The following is a 17,835-nucleotide window of genomic DNA, read 5'->3' on the forward strand; positions in this document are numbered from 1 at the left end:
ACTACTCATTAGATTATCCCAGTGACCAAGGCCCTTGTAAGAAGTTGACCCTGAACACTTCGCCTCCTCTTGGCAATCCGAGTTGCACGGTAATACCGTAGTCCAGAGATGAAACTGATGCACAAACCTCAACAACACTGATCCTTATTTCAGCATTTGAAAACACCAGAATGGGGCAGTAATTTTTCCCTATGCTAATAGCATGACGTGCAGGCTTAGAATTATACCCGTTGACATATCAGCTGCTAAATCTTAAAGTCAAATTTATCAGCCATTATATCCCAAATCAATTCATAAACAATCCCAATAGTATGGGTGATAGAGTGGGCCAGGCAGAGGTTTTCAGGTGGATGAGAAGGGATGCTAGCAGACTTTTTGAGGAGGTTCTTCTTTCACTCCATTGGAGTTCTGCATAGTAAATCACTCCATAGAGGGGGAATGCAGTCTCCAGTGCAAATGTACTTTTTCACCTTTATTTCTGTGAGGAGAACATTTTTCTGATTGAGAAAGCTATTCCTCTACTCCCATAGTAAACCTGGAGGTGTTCTGTTCCCCATCAGTTCCTGGAATCAGAGTTACTCCAGCTGGAAAGACTACCCGGAAGAATTGTATATGCTTCTGGATGTTCCTAAAAGGTTCTAAGGTGAATGACACCTTTTAACACTCAATTGTCACACCTTAAGTTGGGTTTACTGTAGGAGATTGCTCTCCACTCTTGGTGGAGAAATTCCCAGCAATAAATGTATAGCCAACTGTCCGTAGTTCCTTTATTAATTCTTTGCAGGTGTAAAAAAAGGTACATTTGGTCATAAGCCTATGTTTATGACAGAATTTACCTTTTGAGAATACAGCTTGTTAATTTTACATACCGAGGATAAATATTCAACAATTGGGTATTATGGTTCCATATAGAGATCCGTGGAGTTAGAAATCTCAGTCCTTTACATATGTGTTTTTTAAACCTCTTGAAATTTGAGACACACGAAGCTGACAGAGCATTTCAAAATGATCCCTTTTTTGTGCGGGCCATAATCACATAATTAAGCGCCCCTTTCTTACTGGTTCCGATGAGATGCTTACTTCCCTTTCTCCAGTACTGGTGGTCCGGGGCAGGCATTCCAGGGGGGGTCAAGGTGAAGTATACTATTTCCCTGTTGGCTCTCAGCATTTAATGGGTGCAGGAAAAACAGTTCCCTGCAGTTGGATATCCTGTACGTCTTCAGGAAATAGGATGGATGTGGTGCAAAGGAACGGCAAGATCATAATTTGCATTACTATATTTCTTTGCATAGTTAAATGATATTCAAATATGAGGTAGTGATTTGTAAATCTCACTAGATCTTCATACCTCTACGTTATGTACTTTTTAACATCACAGGTTTTTGAAACATTAAAATGTCTTGAAAACACATTTCACTACTGTAGCATACTACATTACACTTTTTTTATAGTCTTACAATTGTTTTAATACTGTGATATATAATAAAAATAAATAATTAATCAGATTTACATTTCTGTGAAATTGTTGCTGAAAGGATATTCTACTAATGATCCACAAGCTAAAACCATTGCCTTTCACAAAGCATGGTCAGTTATGGTAACGGAGCATCTCCACCTTCACATACATTTTAGCCATGCACTGCAGCTAAAAAGCTCTTATCTGCTCTTCCTTCTAGGCATGGCTATGCCTAGTTGATCCTGTCACTGGCCTGGCCTTGCCCTCTAACAAGTACGATGCATTGAGCAACCAAACTGACACTTCCTGCAGCAGTGATCAGAGTGCATGGTTGGCACGCATGCCCCATGACCAGTACCGCTGCAAGCAGTACCAATTGGGTACTGAGAAGGCCAATATTCTATTCAATTAGGCCTAACAGTAGTAAACTTATACATATTTCACTTCTTAGACTTGAGAAAAGTATCCCTATATTGTCAGTGTCTAAACCAGCAGATCTTCCTGAATACTTTGATTTTTGCCCCCACCACATCCATCATCTTGGCCCACCCATGTTCCTTCATGGCCCTCCCAGATTCAGAATCTTGGAGCCGGGCCTGCTGACGACTGTAATGGGGGTAACTACGTCATAACTTTAGCAAGTAGAGGAAATAATTGACGTAGGCTCAACCTCCACCCCCCTGCACCCTCACCCCCCCCCCCCCCCCCTCTCCAGAGCCAGGGGGTGACCATTATCCACTTGGATTCAACTCCTGAGGTAGGAAATAAGAAGGGACGTAAAGCAAAGACCACCTGCAAAGCAGTTTCAAGGCCGACGCAGAGATAGAAAAGTGGGGGTAGCAAAAATGGCTACTTGGGGGCACAGACCTTAAAAAAGGCATTTGTGTCTCCTATCACAGCCAATAGTACACATTGGGGACAATCCAGCCAAAACGAAGGCCAAATTTATCAGCTGTATGACGGCCATCGCCAAATGGATGAGAGACAATTTTTTACAGTTGAACTCCTCTAAGACGGAGATCCTGTTATTTGGGAAGGCAGTAGAACTGTGGAGCACCGACTGGTGGCCAACAGAATTAGGGGAACCCCCTGTCCCTAGGAGATCGGCAAAGAACCTAGGGATCAAAATGGATAATAGCCTTTCAATGGAAGAGCAGGTCAATACTCTAGCAGGTACCTGCTATGGGACCTTGAGGTTGCTTAGAAAGATCTTTTCTTGGATCCCTTTTACGGCAAGAAGAACCCTGATCCAGGCACTTTTGATTAGTCGCCTGGACTATGGTAATTCTTTGATGGTGGGTGTAAGGGAGAATTTGTTGGCCAAACTCCAGGTGGTACAGAATACCGCAGCTCGCCTGGCATTGGACAAACCAGCGTGAACCCCATCCCTTCCCCTACTCCGACTTTTGCATTGGCTGCCCTTAAGAAAGTGTGCTATTTTTAAACTTCTCTGTATGGTCTTCAAGTCGCTGCATGGGTTGGGTCCGTCGTATTTGACTAATAAGATCGAACGCTACCAACCAGGAAGACAACTAAGATCGAGTAATTGTAACCTGTTATGCGGCAGACAGAAGAATCAAGAAGGTCAAAATAGGAGGATGTGCCTTTTCCTACCTGGCCCCGACGCACTGGAACAAGCTTCCTGAGTCTCTCCGATCCTGCACTAATTTTGTCCATTTTAAAAAGTTACTTAAGACCTGGCTATTCTGAAAAGTAACTGCCTACTTCTCCTCCAGCTGTCTCTTTCTCAGGCGCCGAGCGATCCCCTGGGGGATGATTCGTGCGCCTTAAAAATGAGTTTAATAATAATAATAATAATTAAATAATTTGAGAAAAGGATTTCTGCGCTCCATCTGCTTTAAAAGTTCATAGCAAAAACGGAAGCTACTTAAAACGACTTCTGTAGGAAATTGAAGTAATATCCTTAATCAAAGAGGCGCTGGAACTCCGGCCTGGCACCTCTTCTTCTTCAGCTATTGACCCCCACCACATTGGTGATGGCACACAATGTACCCAACATTGGTGATGGCACACAATGTACCCAACATTGGTGATGGCACACAATGTACCCAACATTGGTGATGGCTCACAATGTAGTACCCAACATTGGTGATTGCACACAATGTGTCCAACATTGGTGATTGCACACAATGTGTCCAACATTGGTGATTGCACACAATGTGCCCAACATTGGTGATTGCACACAATGTGCCCAACATTGGTGATTGCACACAATGTGCCCAACATTGGTGATTGCACAGTATGCACCAAACATTGATGGTTGCACAGTATGCACCAAACATTGATGATTGCACACAGTGTTGCCAGTCCAGCCACAAGAGCAGGTGAATAAGCCCATCGTAAACGACAAACCAAGAACCCAAGGAAACCGCTGATGAAAAAGAAACCCCCAAGCAGTTGTGTCTGGCCAGGAAGAGGGAATTACGAATGTCAGAGGGACTAATGACCTCCAGCATAAAAACAGCTGCCTCATGCCCAGGCCCTGAATCCACTAGAAGGCAAGACATCCCCTAAAGTTGCTTAGCTGCTTCCTCCACTTCTGCTTTTCCCAATACAGGCTTATAGCGCCGGGACACTTCTGAGTATCCGTGCGTGTTACAAATGACCCATAACATAAATGACACTTACAATTCTCTTCTGCTTGCTTCCCATACGTTATTGTTTTAGAAAATGTTCCCGCTTTGGAGCGAGGAGCCCGCAAAAATGCTGAGTCACTAAAACAAAAGATGGCCCATTGGCTAAGAAACAAGCATCTGCAATCCAATAGGTCTTGCATTTACGAGTCTTTGAGTTATTGGCAATGCAATAGCTGTTGCAAATGCGAGACCTATTGCATTGCAAATTACTAGCGCCAACGCAGCGCTTTCGCATTCATGGATGCAAGAAAGTGGCATGGCCAACATTAAAGTGAAAACGCGGCATGGGGCGCTTTCACAAAAAAAAAGCATCTGTTTGTCAAGTTGACAAATCAATGTTTTTTTCTGTGTAAGTTCCTATGCCGTGCTTTCACTTTAATAGTGTCTGTGCACCTTTCTTTAGTTGTGGCTTGTCCAAAGAAAGGGGCGCGGCCTCCATGAATGTGAAAGCACCACATGAGCGTTAATAAACAAAAATAATAATAAGTAAGCATGGCTGCTATACTTAACGCTGACCGCGCTGCTAAAATAAAGAAAGAGAAAAACGTGGCCGATATAGGTAAAGCGGACTGTAATTAGTAATTAAAATAAAAGCAGGCGGGGTGCTACGATGTAGAGGATGGTATAGGGGCAAATCATTCAACAAAATAGTGCTCACAGCCAAGATAAAACAGACCGTTAAACAAGACAAGTAAAAGTTCCAGTCGGTACAGGAAGTAACAAATGCAGACAAGGTGGTACCAAGGAATGACTAACAAGCCTAATAATGACTCGAAAGCCAGCGTTTAGGAAGGAAAATGAAACACGCCAATAAAAAATATGGGGGAGAGTGGGTGGGGCTTCAAAGCCATTCTTCAATACTGCACGCCTCATAGCAGCGCATGTGCTGCCCAGGCTTGACCGAATACATTAGGGCCCATTTGGATCTGAACAACAACATTGTTTACACTCAAAGGGTGGAATGGATTGGTCGCTCGCCCAAGGCATCATCTGGGGACTGTGTCATAGCTAGTTTTAGAGACCCAGAAATTGTGCATCTTCTGCTATCACAATTAAGGTCAACATCCAAAAACCATGAGGGAATTCGAGCATATCAGCTAGGCCATTTTCATAAAACTAATTTCTGTTTTGGCTAATCTCATTCATACCCACAGAGCGCCCACTCCCTCCTTAGGATGACAGTGAGAGTATAATGTTCCTGTGAGCTCCCGTTTTAACCCAGTAAAACATGGACATGATAGATGGACTGTGCCCGCCAGGATTGGATAGCTGGGCTCCCGGGGATAGCCCCCCCATGACTTTTCCCTCACAACACAGGGGACACTAATTGCATGGCCTCAAGAGGCCCCATTCTTAGCTAAAACGCCAGTGAAGCCTAAGTGCTAAGGCAGACATAATCACTCCCCACCTTCACGTGAAACCTCAAGACCTGGCTCTTCGACAGACCCCCTCCTTGATGGACTATAACCCGCACTCCACCTCCACAACACCTTGAGACCCTTACGGGTGAGTAGTTGCGCTTTAACAAACCAATGATTGATTGATTGATTGTGATCACAGCTGATCAACGGGTGTCCCTTTTTATGGAAAGTTTCCATTCAGGTGCTAGCCCATCACATATTGTAACACCCCTAATTGTTGGGTCTGATGTGGGATCGAAAAGAGGGAACAATATGCCCCTTATCGAATCAAGTGAGGTTTTGCGGGCCATAAAACAATGTGTCTCGTGGAAAACCCCAGGGCCGAACGGGGGACCCATAGATTTTTATAAATCAAATATACATCTGTGGAACTCATTGCTAAGCAATGTATTGAAGGGTGGCATGGCGGGCCCTATTCCACCCTCCCGGAGGACAGACGCCATTTTCCCCATTTTTAACCAAGGAGATATAGCCTTACCTGCGTGTTATAGGCCAATTTTTCTACAAGATTCTAATGCTAAGATTTTGTGGAGAGTTATCTTCTTGCTACTTGATCCTGAACCATTGAAAATAAAATTCAATCGGAGGTTTAGTATGGTTTCAGGCCAGGTATCGGCACAATCGAGCTATCATTAAACCTATATCATATAGCAGGGAAGTATGTATTGGCCAAGATGGCTTCCCTCCCTATTGCATTCAAAGATTTAGCAAGCACTTTTGACAAGATAAATAGGGTCAATCCATGGCATGTAATTGAAAACCTGGGGGTGGATCCTGATCTGATCGATCCTTTGAAGCAGATTTATCATGAATTAACCATATCTATACTCTATATCCCGCATGGAGAAAAGACCACACAGATCAGATCATTATGGGCTGTGAGACAGGAGTGCATTCTTGCTTCCTTCCAGTATCTCCTATCCATAAACGGGGCCAGTAAACATCGGATAAAAACAGAAAAGGATATGCCAAGAATGGGGATCTCTGCATACCTATTTTGCTCTATCCGAACATGTGGTAATTATGTCCCGTACAGCAATTTATTTACAAATATTGATGGATTAAATGGTCTCCCTAGATCTGAATGTTAACCATGCCAAACCATATGTTATATCATGCGGGAAACCTACCATGAAAACAAGTTTTTTTTTTTTTACAATGTGGGAAAATGCCTGTAGATGGTGAATACGTTTAATTAATTGGGTATCATCTTAAACTCATCCATAAACTGTAATGCTTTTATTAATTTAAAAGTTCAGCAATTGGTAAAGAACGTGGATGCGATCTTCAGACTGGTTAGAAATTTTTTAAATAAACCCATTAAAGAGATTCAGTTTGTACAGAAGTAGAGGTGTGTGAGCCGGAATATATGGCGCAGGGGTTTGAGGACCTATACAGCCATTAGAAAATGACTTCCCTCGTAGACAGCTGGCAGTGCCCAAAAGCACAGCAACTTTAATGCCGATAAGGAACTAAGCATTCCACATATTGAGGATCAAATAGGATTAGCCCTGCTTTCATTAAGGATCAAGTGTTGGAGGAATCCAGAAGAAGGCCTAAGTAGATTATGTTTTTATGACTGACATTAGATGATGTAAACAAAATACCCTGGGTTGTACAAATGAGGAATACTTATAATAAATTGGATGTTGCAGAGGTTTTCAGCAACGAGGTGTCTGGAGCCGTATTCAATTTGGAGGGGATACCCACTCCAGGCCCATATTTTAACCCTTTCTAGACTTAATGTTTTACACTTTAGGGTAGCTATCCACACACAAAAAGTTTGGTACCATTATTTACCCCCATGTAGATATAATAATCCTAAAAAACGAAGTACAGGTCATTTTATCATGTTTTGCCCCTATACCAAGGTCCACGCAAATCCTTTATGGTTCCGGTGTGGCGCAGTTTACAGATTAGAAAACACCAACTGGGGCTAGAGATCTTGCAAAGACTCCCTATGGTGGAAATCTGTTATGATGGTTTAAACTTTTTTAAACTGGCTGTTGCAATCGGGGAAGAGATACTGTTTGAATAATGAATGTTCGAGTAATGTTTAACCTTTTAGTTATTGCTTTCCTCACTTTATGAATGAATTGCTTGAATTTTACTCTTGGTTAGTATTTTATCTGTTTTTGAAAATCTCGTTTTTAATCATTTGTAATTATGAGGATGATTGTATGTTTTCTAACTGCTTTGCTGTTTTCATGGGATAATGCCGAATAAAGTACTTTGAACTGACTGATTGAATTTGCTAGGTTTTAGTTATTATGTACAATACATTTTTGGGATAAAAGGTTGTCTAAAAAGCATGGGTCAGAAGGGAACTCGGGTATAATTGGCAAATGAGCGAAACTTTCCATCGCAAAATTGGTCATAGTAAAAAGCAGCCGAAGTGCACAAAGTTAATGAACAGCATACCAAGAAATACGTCCAAAGTAGTAAATTACACAATCTTCACCAACTGAAATGGGGGCTAAGTCCAGCACATAAACTCACATTTAAAGATCGCATTCACTCATGCAGGAGATCACTCAAACTGAGGAAAACAAAAGCATCTCATCTATCTGTACAAATACCTACTTCCCTCTGTTTATTTCTCATTATGACAAAACATGCTAAGCACCTAACCCCTGTAAAAGAAAATAAGCATTTTAAAAGCCAGTGTGTCAAATTAGTTTGAAGTGTATATGTTCCCTGCTGCAATGGATGTATGTTATTGTGAGGAAAGAGGCTTTTTGCAGGTTTACCCCCCCACTTTTTGCCCCCATTTGGACTGCTGCAGTTGTGTTTTTTTGTTTTACTCCAAGTCCTTTAAACCAGACCTCAGTGCCTGTGTTCTAACCCTTTACAATATGTATGTAGCTTTGGCTAACCCCAATTGGCATAGTTGACTTACTCATAAGTCCCTAGTATACGGTACCAAGAGTATCCAGGGTATGTACATTAGAGTGGGCACCCAGGGCTCCAGCACTGATTGTGCTACCCTCTGTGTGACAACGCACAAAATGACTCCTAGCCTGTCACTGCAGTCTGGAAGGCCAGTTTTAAAACCGCCAGTTCGACTTTGCTACTAAAACTAATGGCAAACTACACTTCCCTTAACAATATATGTCGCCCCTAAGGAAGACCTATTGAGCCCTATGGCAGGGAGCTGTATATTATTAAGTAGGACCTATATTTTTATTATATCCTAACAGCAAAACTTCCAAATTGTAATTTTTGCTGTGGAAAAGTTAGTATCCCTATTGGTTAACGCTGAGTTACTGGCAGACCTCTCAGTCCAGCTAACTTCTGAATGGGACTATTAAAATGGGTACTCCAAGGTATTAAATTATCGTGGCATTAAACCTGTCTTGAAGCCCAAGACAAATTTAATGCCACTTTTTTTAAGGAAGGGAAACGTTTAGAAAGTTGACACTCAATGCCTAGTTTGGCCAGTGGCCGTGCACAGATGCAGGCAAAAAGACAGCCTTCTGCCCTCCTGGTGAGTTGTGTGAACAACTCCAGAGCTCTGGAACAATAGAAACCTACTACAGAAGGAGTTGTTACCTACCCCTTGCAGAAAGTCACTCGGAGTGTTGGCCCAAAGGCAAGCTTCAAAGGCAGAGCTGCCTTTGGTTGACAAATGGCGATAAACAACAAGAAAACCTAGGGGTCTCTGTGGGAAAATACTGTATAAATTCCTATCTGCTTAACCCGACATCTACCGTAGTAAGTCTGAATGGAGTTAAGACTAGAGAATTTCTCCAAAATCACAAAAAACACAAACAACCTCAAAAATGGGGCCACCAGTGATTGTAGATCAACAGAGCCTTTTGTAGGATTTCCATCAAAGACTTGTGATGATCAATGTTATCATTTGGTCATCCTTAGGGTCGTGTGTCTCTAGATCATTGAGACAAAGATCGTACCCTGTAGTGGATAAGGGTTGCGACCCACAATCACTGTTGGACCATATGATATTGATCTGATGGGTACTAGTGCAGCGCAAAAAAGCAAGAAGGTGGTGACTCAAAAAAGGATAGAGAACCTAAAGAGGAAATTTTAATAGGGAAGGTCTCTTCCTGTTAAAAACAAGAACAGCGCAATACCATAGCAGTTTTAACCAAATAGCTGCAAGGGGGCCAACATGTTTCAGCCAAGCGGGAAAAAGGGACCCGGGCTTTCTTCAGGGCCTCTGTTCTCAAAGAGTAAAGCTACTGCATATAAAGTGAAAAAAGTGTCAAAACAAAATCCGTGAATAACATTTCATAACAGCAAAGGATATATATTTTCCGGCGTCTGTTGATTCTCCTCCGTGACACCTGCTGTATTGATTATCTCTACAACATAAAAACACAGTGACCCCACTGTAAAGATTGAATGTAAAAAGATCACATGTCCAAACTGGGTCCCTTTTTCCCTTTTTTGCACTGCACTAGATCAGATCAATATCATATGGTCCAACAGTGATTGTGGGTCGCAACCCTTATCCACTACAGGGTACGATCTTTGTCTCAATGATCTAGAGACACACGACCCTAAGGATGACCAAATGATAACATTGATCATCACAAGTCTTTGATGGGAATCCTACAAAAGGCTCTGTTGATCTACAATCACTGGTGGCCCCATTTTTGAGGTTGTTTGTGTTTTTTGTGATTTTGGAGAAATTCTCTAGTCTTAACTCCATTCTGACTTACTACGGTAGATGTCGGGTTAAGCAGATAGGAATTTATACAGTATTTTCCCACAGAGACCCCTAGGTTTTCTTGTTGTTTATCTAATTCTTGCTAGGGATACTACCTAGGCTGGTCTTTAAATATCCCTTGGGCCCTCCATTCATGTTTGTTATTTATATATGGCAAATGGCGATCACATTCCAGAGGGTTTCCACTTTGTTCAAGTAGAAAGGCTGGTGGTGGGAGCAGAAATGGGAGACTAGTGCCCAAACTGTTTTCCCATGGGGTTGTAGCCCAAAGGTATTCACACCTATGGGCTGGCTACCAAGCTCCTAACATCCAAGGAGGGGTTCAGACATCTTGAGAGTGGGCAGAATAGTGCAATAGGGTTTGCTAAATGCCACACATAGCTGGCAGTTGTCACAAGGAGGAAGGGATCCAGGTAGCCCATTGGCTAGTAACCGCATCATCCCCTCAGGGGACTTTATAGGCATCAATCAGGCACCCCTGGCAACCTCAGATCACAATGGAACTAGATAAGGGACAGTAGGACTGCCTTGCTGACTGCTGGACCCAGCAAGAGAGGTTGCAGTGACTGGCAGCAAAGAGAAGGCTGTGCCGATGGCTCCTGGCTCATGGAAATGCCACTCCTGATCCCCAGACCAAAAGAAGTGACTCCCAAGGGTCAGTTGGGTGAAACTCCAGAACCAGCACCAGGGCCTTTAAAACTGAAGAAGCCCACTATGGCAAGTCAGTAGCCACATTCTTCAAATCACAGCTGACCAATGCTGGGTGACCCAAGACTGATCCTCGATAGCCAAAAGTTGCAGTTGATTCTGCCAGTCCCAGGAGTGTCATCAGAGTTCAGATTGGTCACCAAAGAGGGACACCAGCTTTCACCACAAGATACTTCTGGGCCAGCTGTGTACTGAGATCAGTAAGCCAGCCGCAGCTGGCCTTCTACTGGCTCAAAGAAGGCTTCAAGGAACACTACCCCCTGTGGCCAAAGTCACCTAACTTTACCCGTGGACCAAGGAATAGCTACAAGGAAATCCCTGTCATCTGCTAAGCAACCAGAGCATCTTTTAGCATGATCAGCATCCTGCATCTCCAGTAACAAGACCACTCCATTAAAGTCTGCAGTGGTCTTGATGTAAAATGTTGTACTGGATTCGAGACTATTTGGTGACCAGGTTACTTTCTAAATGCTTTTTATTGACCCACTGGCCTTCTCCCTATTAGAACTGGTCTCCCCACTCAGGCCAGAGTAGTCAAACACAACTCGTTCAAGCTTATCAAACGTTTCTAAACGTTACAGTTATGCTTGTTCATGGTTTAGACTAAAACACTGAGATTTTCATTTTACTTCAAAGTCTGTATCTTGGGAACCCCATCCGGTGAGTTCTGCTCATATTGGTGTCTTAAAATTCATATAAGTATCATACATTTTCATAAATTAGTGTCAGATTTCTTTCATGTTGTGTGACACTCTTATTCTGTTTGGTGCTTCTAAACGCTTTACAATAATTCCTTTGTTTAAGCCTTGCTGCTCGAAGCCACAGCTACCCAGGATTCAGCTAAAGGTTTTGAAATGGAGCCTGACTGGACCATCGCTTCTACTTATGAGCTCCACAAAGAAGGCTGTTTTTGAGAATCAAGGAAATTGAATACAGCATAAACCTAATTAAAAGTGCAACTTGTCAGACGTGAGGAGTCATTCTACTTAGGGTACTCTTTGTCCATGTGAGGTACTAATCAGACCCCCCAGGATATTGCGGCATAGATTTGCAAATTTAGCGGCACAAAAATGGAAATTTAGCGGCATTTTTACGGCCCTTCATTTTACTTGAAATCATTCCTTTTCAGCCTTAAATCAATGCCAACTGATTTAGCAGAGTTTTCCACGGTGAAATAGGCATGTTTAAAATCTTTGTTGCTCTACAGAAGCACAGCTCCAATCTGCACCTCGTGAGAGAGGTCCCTATTTCTCCCTGGGGTGTTCTAGCACCCTTGTATTCACCCCTGCCGAGGCGCCGCTGCCTCCTGGACCCTTCCAGAATGTGCTACACCTGTGGGCCAAGAGGAGTGTTTGCCTCAGGGACAGAGTGAGTTTTCTTCTATACCAATCTGCACGTCTCCATCTGCACATGACTTCGGTTTGGAATGAAGTCCACAATTAAGTAACAGCAGAGGGGTGTGTGCAGGGTTTTAAGTAGGATGAAAAAACTGGGGGTCTCCCACAGGGGTGTGGCCTATGTAATTAAGGGCCTGGCTTAAAACACTTATGCTAAAAATCTGAACTTAGTATAGTGTGCTGCCCCAAATGGTATTTTGCTGCTTCTGTCCATTCATCCAGATTTATAACACAAAGTGGCCATGTAAATGATGACCTGCATATGTCTGCACTCCAGCGCTCCCTTCTGATAGTTATTCTGCCGCAGAAGGCTCCCATGGCTGGAAACTGACTTGCGCTCTCATTAATCGAAATGGGAATTTGTAATACAAACGTCGCTTGGCCAGAAGGAAGCAGAAATTGGACGGCGGCAAGTAGTGACGTGTGCGCGCACAGCCAATTAAAGGGCATTGTTTGTTTTGCTGTCTCCTGGCAGACACTTTTTTGTAAATATCGCAGCCAAAATTGAATATATTGCGGCCAATTGTGCTAGTCAGATGATTTTGTGATTTTTGCCTGAATCGTGTAATGTTGGAGGGTCTGATAAATATATGAGAGAAAGAGGCAACCCGACCATGTGAGCTGTGGTATGCAACCCTGACATCCAGCTCTACCCATGCAGCTGAAAAGTATTCAAGTCGCTCACCCCAACTATGATGGGAAAGGGAGAACCCTCTCACCTGTTCCACTTACAGTGCCAACATCGTCCCCAAAGTAAGGGTTTACGTGAGGGTGGGAGAGAGGTATTTCTCCCTGTGCCTAAAAATGAATGTGTCTTTCTGTAATGCAACATGTGCTCAAGTAAAGGGCTTGGATACCTTTGTGTTGAGTTTGCCCTATATACAACTGCAACAACAAAAAAAAGACAGTCCATGAAATTCAAACGAAACAGGAAAAAAATGTTTCATTGTTATTGATATCCTAGTAATGTAGCTTGCAAGATGCCAATAAATTTTTAAACGTATGGATACTATCCACGTTTTGTTACATAGCCTTTGATAGGGGCATGAATATTCAAGGGCATTTATTAGCAGGTTTGAGAAGTCACATCAAACGAACTTATGAACTATTTAGCATCCATCTTTTTTGGCTCTACTGATTTATTTATTTTAAAAAATTTTATTGCAGAGTTCAATGCAAGGTATACAACACATTTGTAAGAAGTTTTCGCGGGACCATAAATTCTTTCGCTCTTTCCAATCATTACATACACAGCCTTACAACCCGCATCCCGGAGGCCGGGTGGCGATTTAGTAGTAAGAACACTCTCCCAATCTTTTGGTGCAGTCGTTCCCAGCGGTCCATCGCTCTCTGCTTTTAATGTTTTCTTTTTCCCCCCAACCTTCTCCTCCCCATCGTCCCGCAGATGGTTGCTGGGCCCTCTGCCATAACTGGGTTAATACACCCCCCCCCTGGTGTCTGCGCCCGGTGTTTGTGTACCCAATTGTGTTGTTAGTCTCAGGAGTCTGTAGTCGATTAATGGGTGTGCGTGTCCGGTGTCAGTGCTGAGACTAGAACCACCTCCCCCGGGGCCCCTGGGCCTACAGCCTCCTCCTCCTCCTCACTCTCCACTGCACTGTCCCTAAGAGCCTGGACCATGATTTCCCACGCCAGTGCTGCTTCCTGGGCTTTCTCATCCGACTTACGTCGGGCCAGTTGGTACCTAATTGTACTCTCTGCTGCAGCCCATTTCTGAAATTCGTTCAGCCATTTCCGGTGCGTCGGCGCTGCCTTTGATTTCCATCCCTTGGTGAGCTCCCTCTTCGCAATAAGTAGGCCCATGTCTATAAATTTACTTGACAGTTTGGTTTTGCGTGTGTGTGGAAACCAGTGTAAGAGTGCAACCGCACTGTCATATTGCAGTTCTCTATCTGTCACCTCGTTCAGGGTGTCCCCCACTTCCCTCCAGTATTCTTGCAACTGTGGACAGCCTCTCAGCATGTGTAATAAGTCAGCACCTAGTAGTGCACATCTGGGGCATGCTGCGTCCTCAGCGCCAAAGTATTGTGCAATTTTATTTGGGGTGAGGTAGGCCCTATGGAGAATGAAAAGGTGTATCAGTTGGAAGCGGGCGTTTCTGGTGCTTTTCCTGGCTCTCTGAACCAATTGGGACCACGTTGTATCTGGGATGTCTTTCTGTAGGTCTGTCTCCCACTGTGTCTTGAGGCGTGTTAGAGGTGGCATATTCTCCGTGTGCAGTCTGGAGTAAAGACACGTAACTGCCTTGAAGGTCCCTGCTGCCATCATCGTGTATTGGCACGTCAACGATGTTTTGGGCTCAACTAGTCCCTCCCCCCAATGTGCCTGTATAGTTCTCACCACAGCCGCGTGTAGTAAATAGTCTCCTCTCGGGAGATCGTATTGCTCCTGCAGAGTCTTGTATGGTGTCAGCACCCCGTCGGTATAAAGGTCTCCCACCATCTGTAGACCAGCTTCCTCCCAAATTTAGAGGTTCGACCAGTCTCCACCATGTGGTAGCGCTGTTATCATACCTATTGGGATTTCAGGTGCATACGGGTGCCCCGGACCAGCTCGTTTTTGCATGCGGTTCCAACATAGTCTCAGCGTTCGTTCTTCCTGGGACAGCCCTCTGAGTATTAGTCTCTGCTGCAGAGCGATATACGCCAGCACATGGCGGGAGGTGCCAGCGTCTCCTTCTTGTTCCGGACCCCGATACACCCTTGCCACCTCCTGCGTGTAGAACTGCAGTTGTGCTGCCAGGTAATAGAGCTCGAAGTCAGGGACCGCCAATCCCCCCTCGTTCTTCGGGCGAGTCAGAGTCGCCAATGCTATTCTCCGCCTGCCTGTTCCCCACAGGAAGGACACTATTCGAGACTTTAGGCGTTTGAAGATGTCTCCTGGTATCCATATAGGAAGGGTCCTAAAAAAATACAACAATCGCGGTAGAGCGACCATTTTGAGTAGGGATACCCGGCCCGTCATGGATAGAGGGAGGGTTGCCCAGAAGGTCATGTTGCACTGCAACGCTCGGATACATCGACCAATATTACCGTCCAACAGGTCTGTAGGCTCGTGGTAAATATAAACCCCGAGATAGTGCAGACAGTTAGGTTCCCAGCGCAGGTTGAGGCTGGTCGAAGGACACCTCTCCGCCTTCTGGAGGGGAAAGAGGCAAGTTTTTGCCCAGTTCACGTTTAAGCCTGAGACTCCTCCGAATCTTGCCAGTAGGTCCTCCGCACCCTCCACCGCATCTTCGGCATTGTCTAAGAATAACAGAAGATCGTCTGCGTACAATGATATATAGTGGCGGATTCCTCCAACCTCTAATCCGCAGTAAGAATCCCCTCTTCTAGCCAATGTCGCCAATGGCTCTATCGCCAGAGCAAATAATAGGGGAGAAAGTGCGCACCCCTGTCTAGTACCCCTGTTTACCTCATATCGATCCGATATTAACGTCCCCACTCTCACCCTAGCGCCTGCCGATGCATAGAGCACCTTCGTCCATTGTATATAACCCTCGCCCAGACCAAAACCTTGCATCACCCTGTACAGGTAGTCCCACTCTAGGCTATCGAAAGCCTTTTCTATGTCGACCGACAGTACCATAGGGGCTTTTGCGGTCTGTGGAGGATCCGCTATTAGCCTAAGCAGCCTACGAATGTTGTGCGACGTGTTCCTAGTAGGAATAAAGACCGATTGGTCCCTATGGATTAGACCCTGCATATGGGCTACCAGTCTAGTGGCTAGGATTGTGCTTAAGATTTTATAGTCCGCCGTCAGCATCGATAACGGTCGGTACAAAGCCGGATCCGAGTTATCTCTACGCGGTTTTATCAGGGGAATCATGATCGCCTCTCGCATCGATTGGGGCAACTCGCCTTTTTCCTTGGCCTCATTATATACTATTCGTAGCCTTGGGGCTAATAAATCTATATATTTGCCGTAAAACTCGATTGGCAACCCGTCTATTCCTGGTGTTTTATTATGCGCCATTCTCTTTATGGCCCCTCTAATTTCAGTGAGGTCGATCGGGCCCTCGATGGCTTTGGCATGTTCCTTTTCTAGTTGAGGCAGCTGGAGCTCGGTTAACAAGGCTTCTATCGCCTCGGTTCGAGTCTCCAAGCTCTTCTCGTACAGCTTTCCGTAATACGCTCTAAAGCACTTCAATATGTCTGGTTGGGTGTTGTGCACCTCCCCGCTCAAACCTCTCAGGGACAGTATCGGGGTATTGCCCCTATTGGGGTTGGCCAGCCAGGCCAGGAGTGCCCCAGTCTTATCCCCCTCAGCGTGAGCCTTAGTCAAATAAGTTTTGTAATCAAAGCTGCGCAGGCGCTCTACCTCCACCGCCACTGCCTCTCGCGCTGCACTTACCCTATCCTGTAATTCGGGGCGGTTTGGCCGCGTTTCTCTGCATCTCTCAACGTCCGTTCAGCCTTGTCTAAGTCGTCTACGAGCGTCCGCCGGGCACCCGCAAATTTCCCTATACAGTGACCCCTTACCACTACCTTGAGTGCATCCCACTCTGTGGCTCTAGAGGAGGCAGTCTCCTCATTCTCTGCAAAGTATTGGGAGATTCTGACTTCTAAGGCCGCGCTGAACGGCGGGTCATCCAGCGTGTCCGGGCGGAGCCGCCCCGTCGGGATCAGTGTAATCCCGTTCATCCAAGCTAGGGTGAGGAGTAAGGGGTTGTGATCTGATATCGTGCGTGCTAGATATTCTGTCCGGGCAACCATCGGCAATACCGACTGGGAGCACAGGAACGCATCTATGCGGACGTGGAGGTCGTGCATGCCGGAGTAGAAGGAATAATCCCTCCCTGCTGGGTGTTGCACTCGCCATACATCCGACAGGTCCCACTGCTCCTGCCAGTTTGATCTGTGTTTCGCCAATCTATGTACTGGGGAAGCATGTAGTGGTGGGTGTGATCTATCTAAGGTGGTGTCCGCGATAGAGTTGAAGTCCCCCCCCCATCAGTACCGGTCCAGTGAAATAGGTAGCTAAGAGCCTGGATAATGTAGTGAAATATGATGCTTGCTCAGCGTTCGGTGCATAAATGCCACATAGTGCTATCTGGCGGCCTCTGAGCAAGCCTTCGACTGCTACAAATCGCCCATTTGGGTCTACAGTGTGCCTAGTGACCTGGAAGGGAATCCCAGCCCGAATCCAAATGAGTACTCCCCTGGCAAACGCTGAATACGTGGTGTAGAACAAGTGACCCCTCCACCTCCTTTGCAGTGCAACCCCTTCCTTCTTAGTTAGGTGAGTCTCCTGCAGAAAGGCAATGTGAACCCCTCTGCGGACAAGATAGGAATGAATTTTGTGCCTCTTTGTCATTGAATTCAGCCCTCGCACGTTCCAGGACACACATTTTAACGACCCCACACTATCCATTATCCTGGTGTGGTCGATCTAGTACCACTTCCGACAGTGACCTGACGCCAGGTGTAACACCATTCTCACCCGTCCCCAACAACTGCGCTCCCACCCCTCTCTGTGCTTCGTT

General features: G+C 45.0%; 2 protein-coding genes across 2 annotated transcripts in view; both read left to right on the plus strand.

Moving 5' to 3' along the window:
* Positions 1-1,868, plus strand: part of LOC144797992 (uncharacterized) — a 43,072-nt gene extending 41,204 nt beyond the window's left edge. The window contains exon 2 of the mRNA XM_078668788.1: positions 1,677-1,868. Coding sequence (XP_078524914.1) covers positions 1,677-1,868 — 192 coding nt within the window. The remainder of the gene's footprint in view (positions 1-1,676) is intronic.
* Positions 1-17,835, plus strand: part of LOC144799728 (histidine N-acetyltransferase-like) — a 189,020-nt gene that overhangs the window by 3,470 nt on the left and 167,715 nt on the right. The window lies entirely within an intron of this gene.

Source organism: Lissotriton helveticus, chromosome 12, assembly GCF_964261635.1.
Source record: "Lissotriton helveticus chromosome 12, aLisHel1.1, whole genome shotgun sequence".
Lineage (NCBI taxonomy): Eukaryota > Metazoa > Chordata > Amphibia > Caudata > Salamandridae > Lissotriton > Lissotriton helveticus.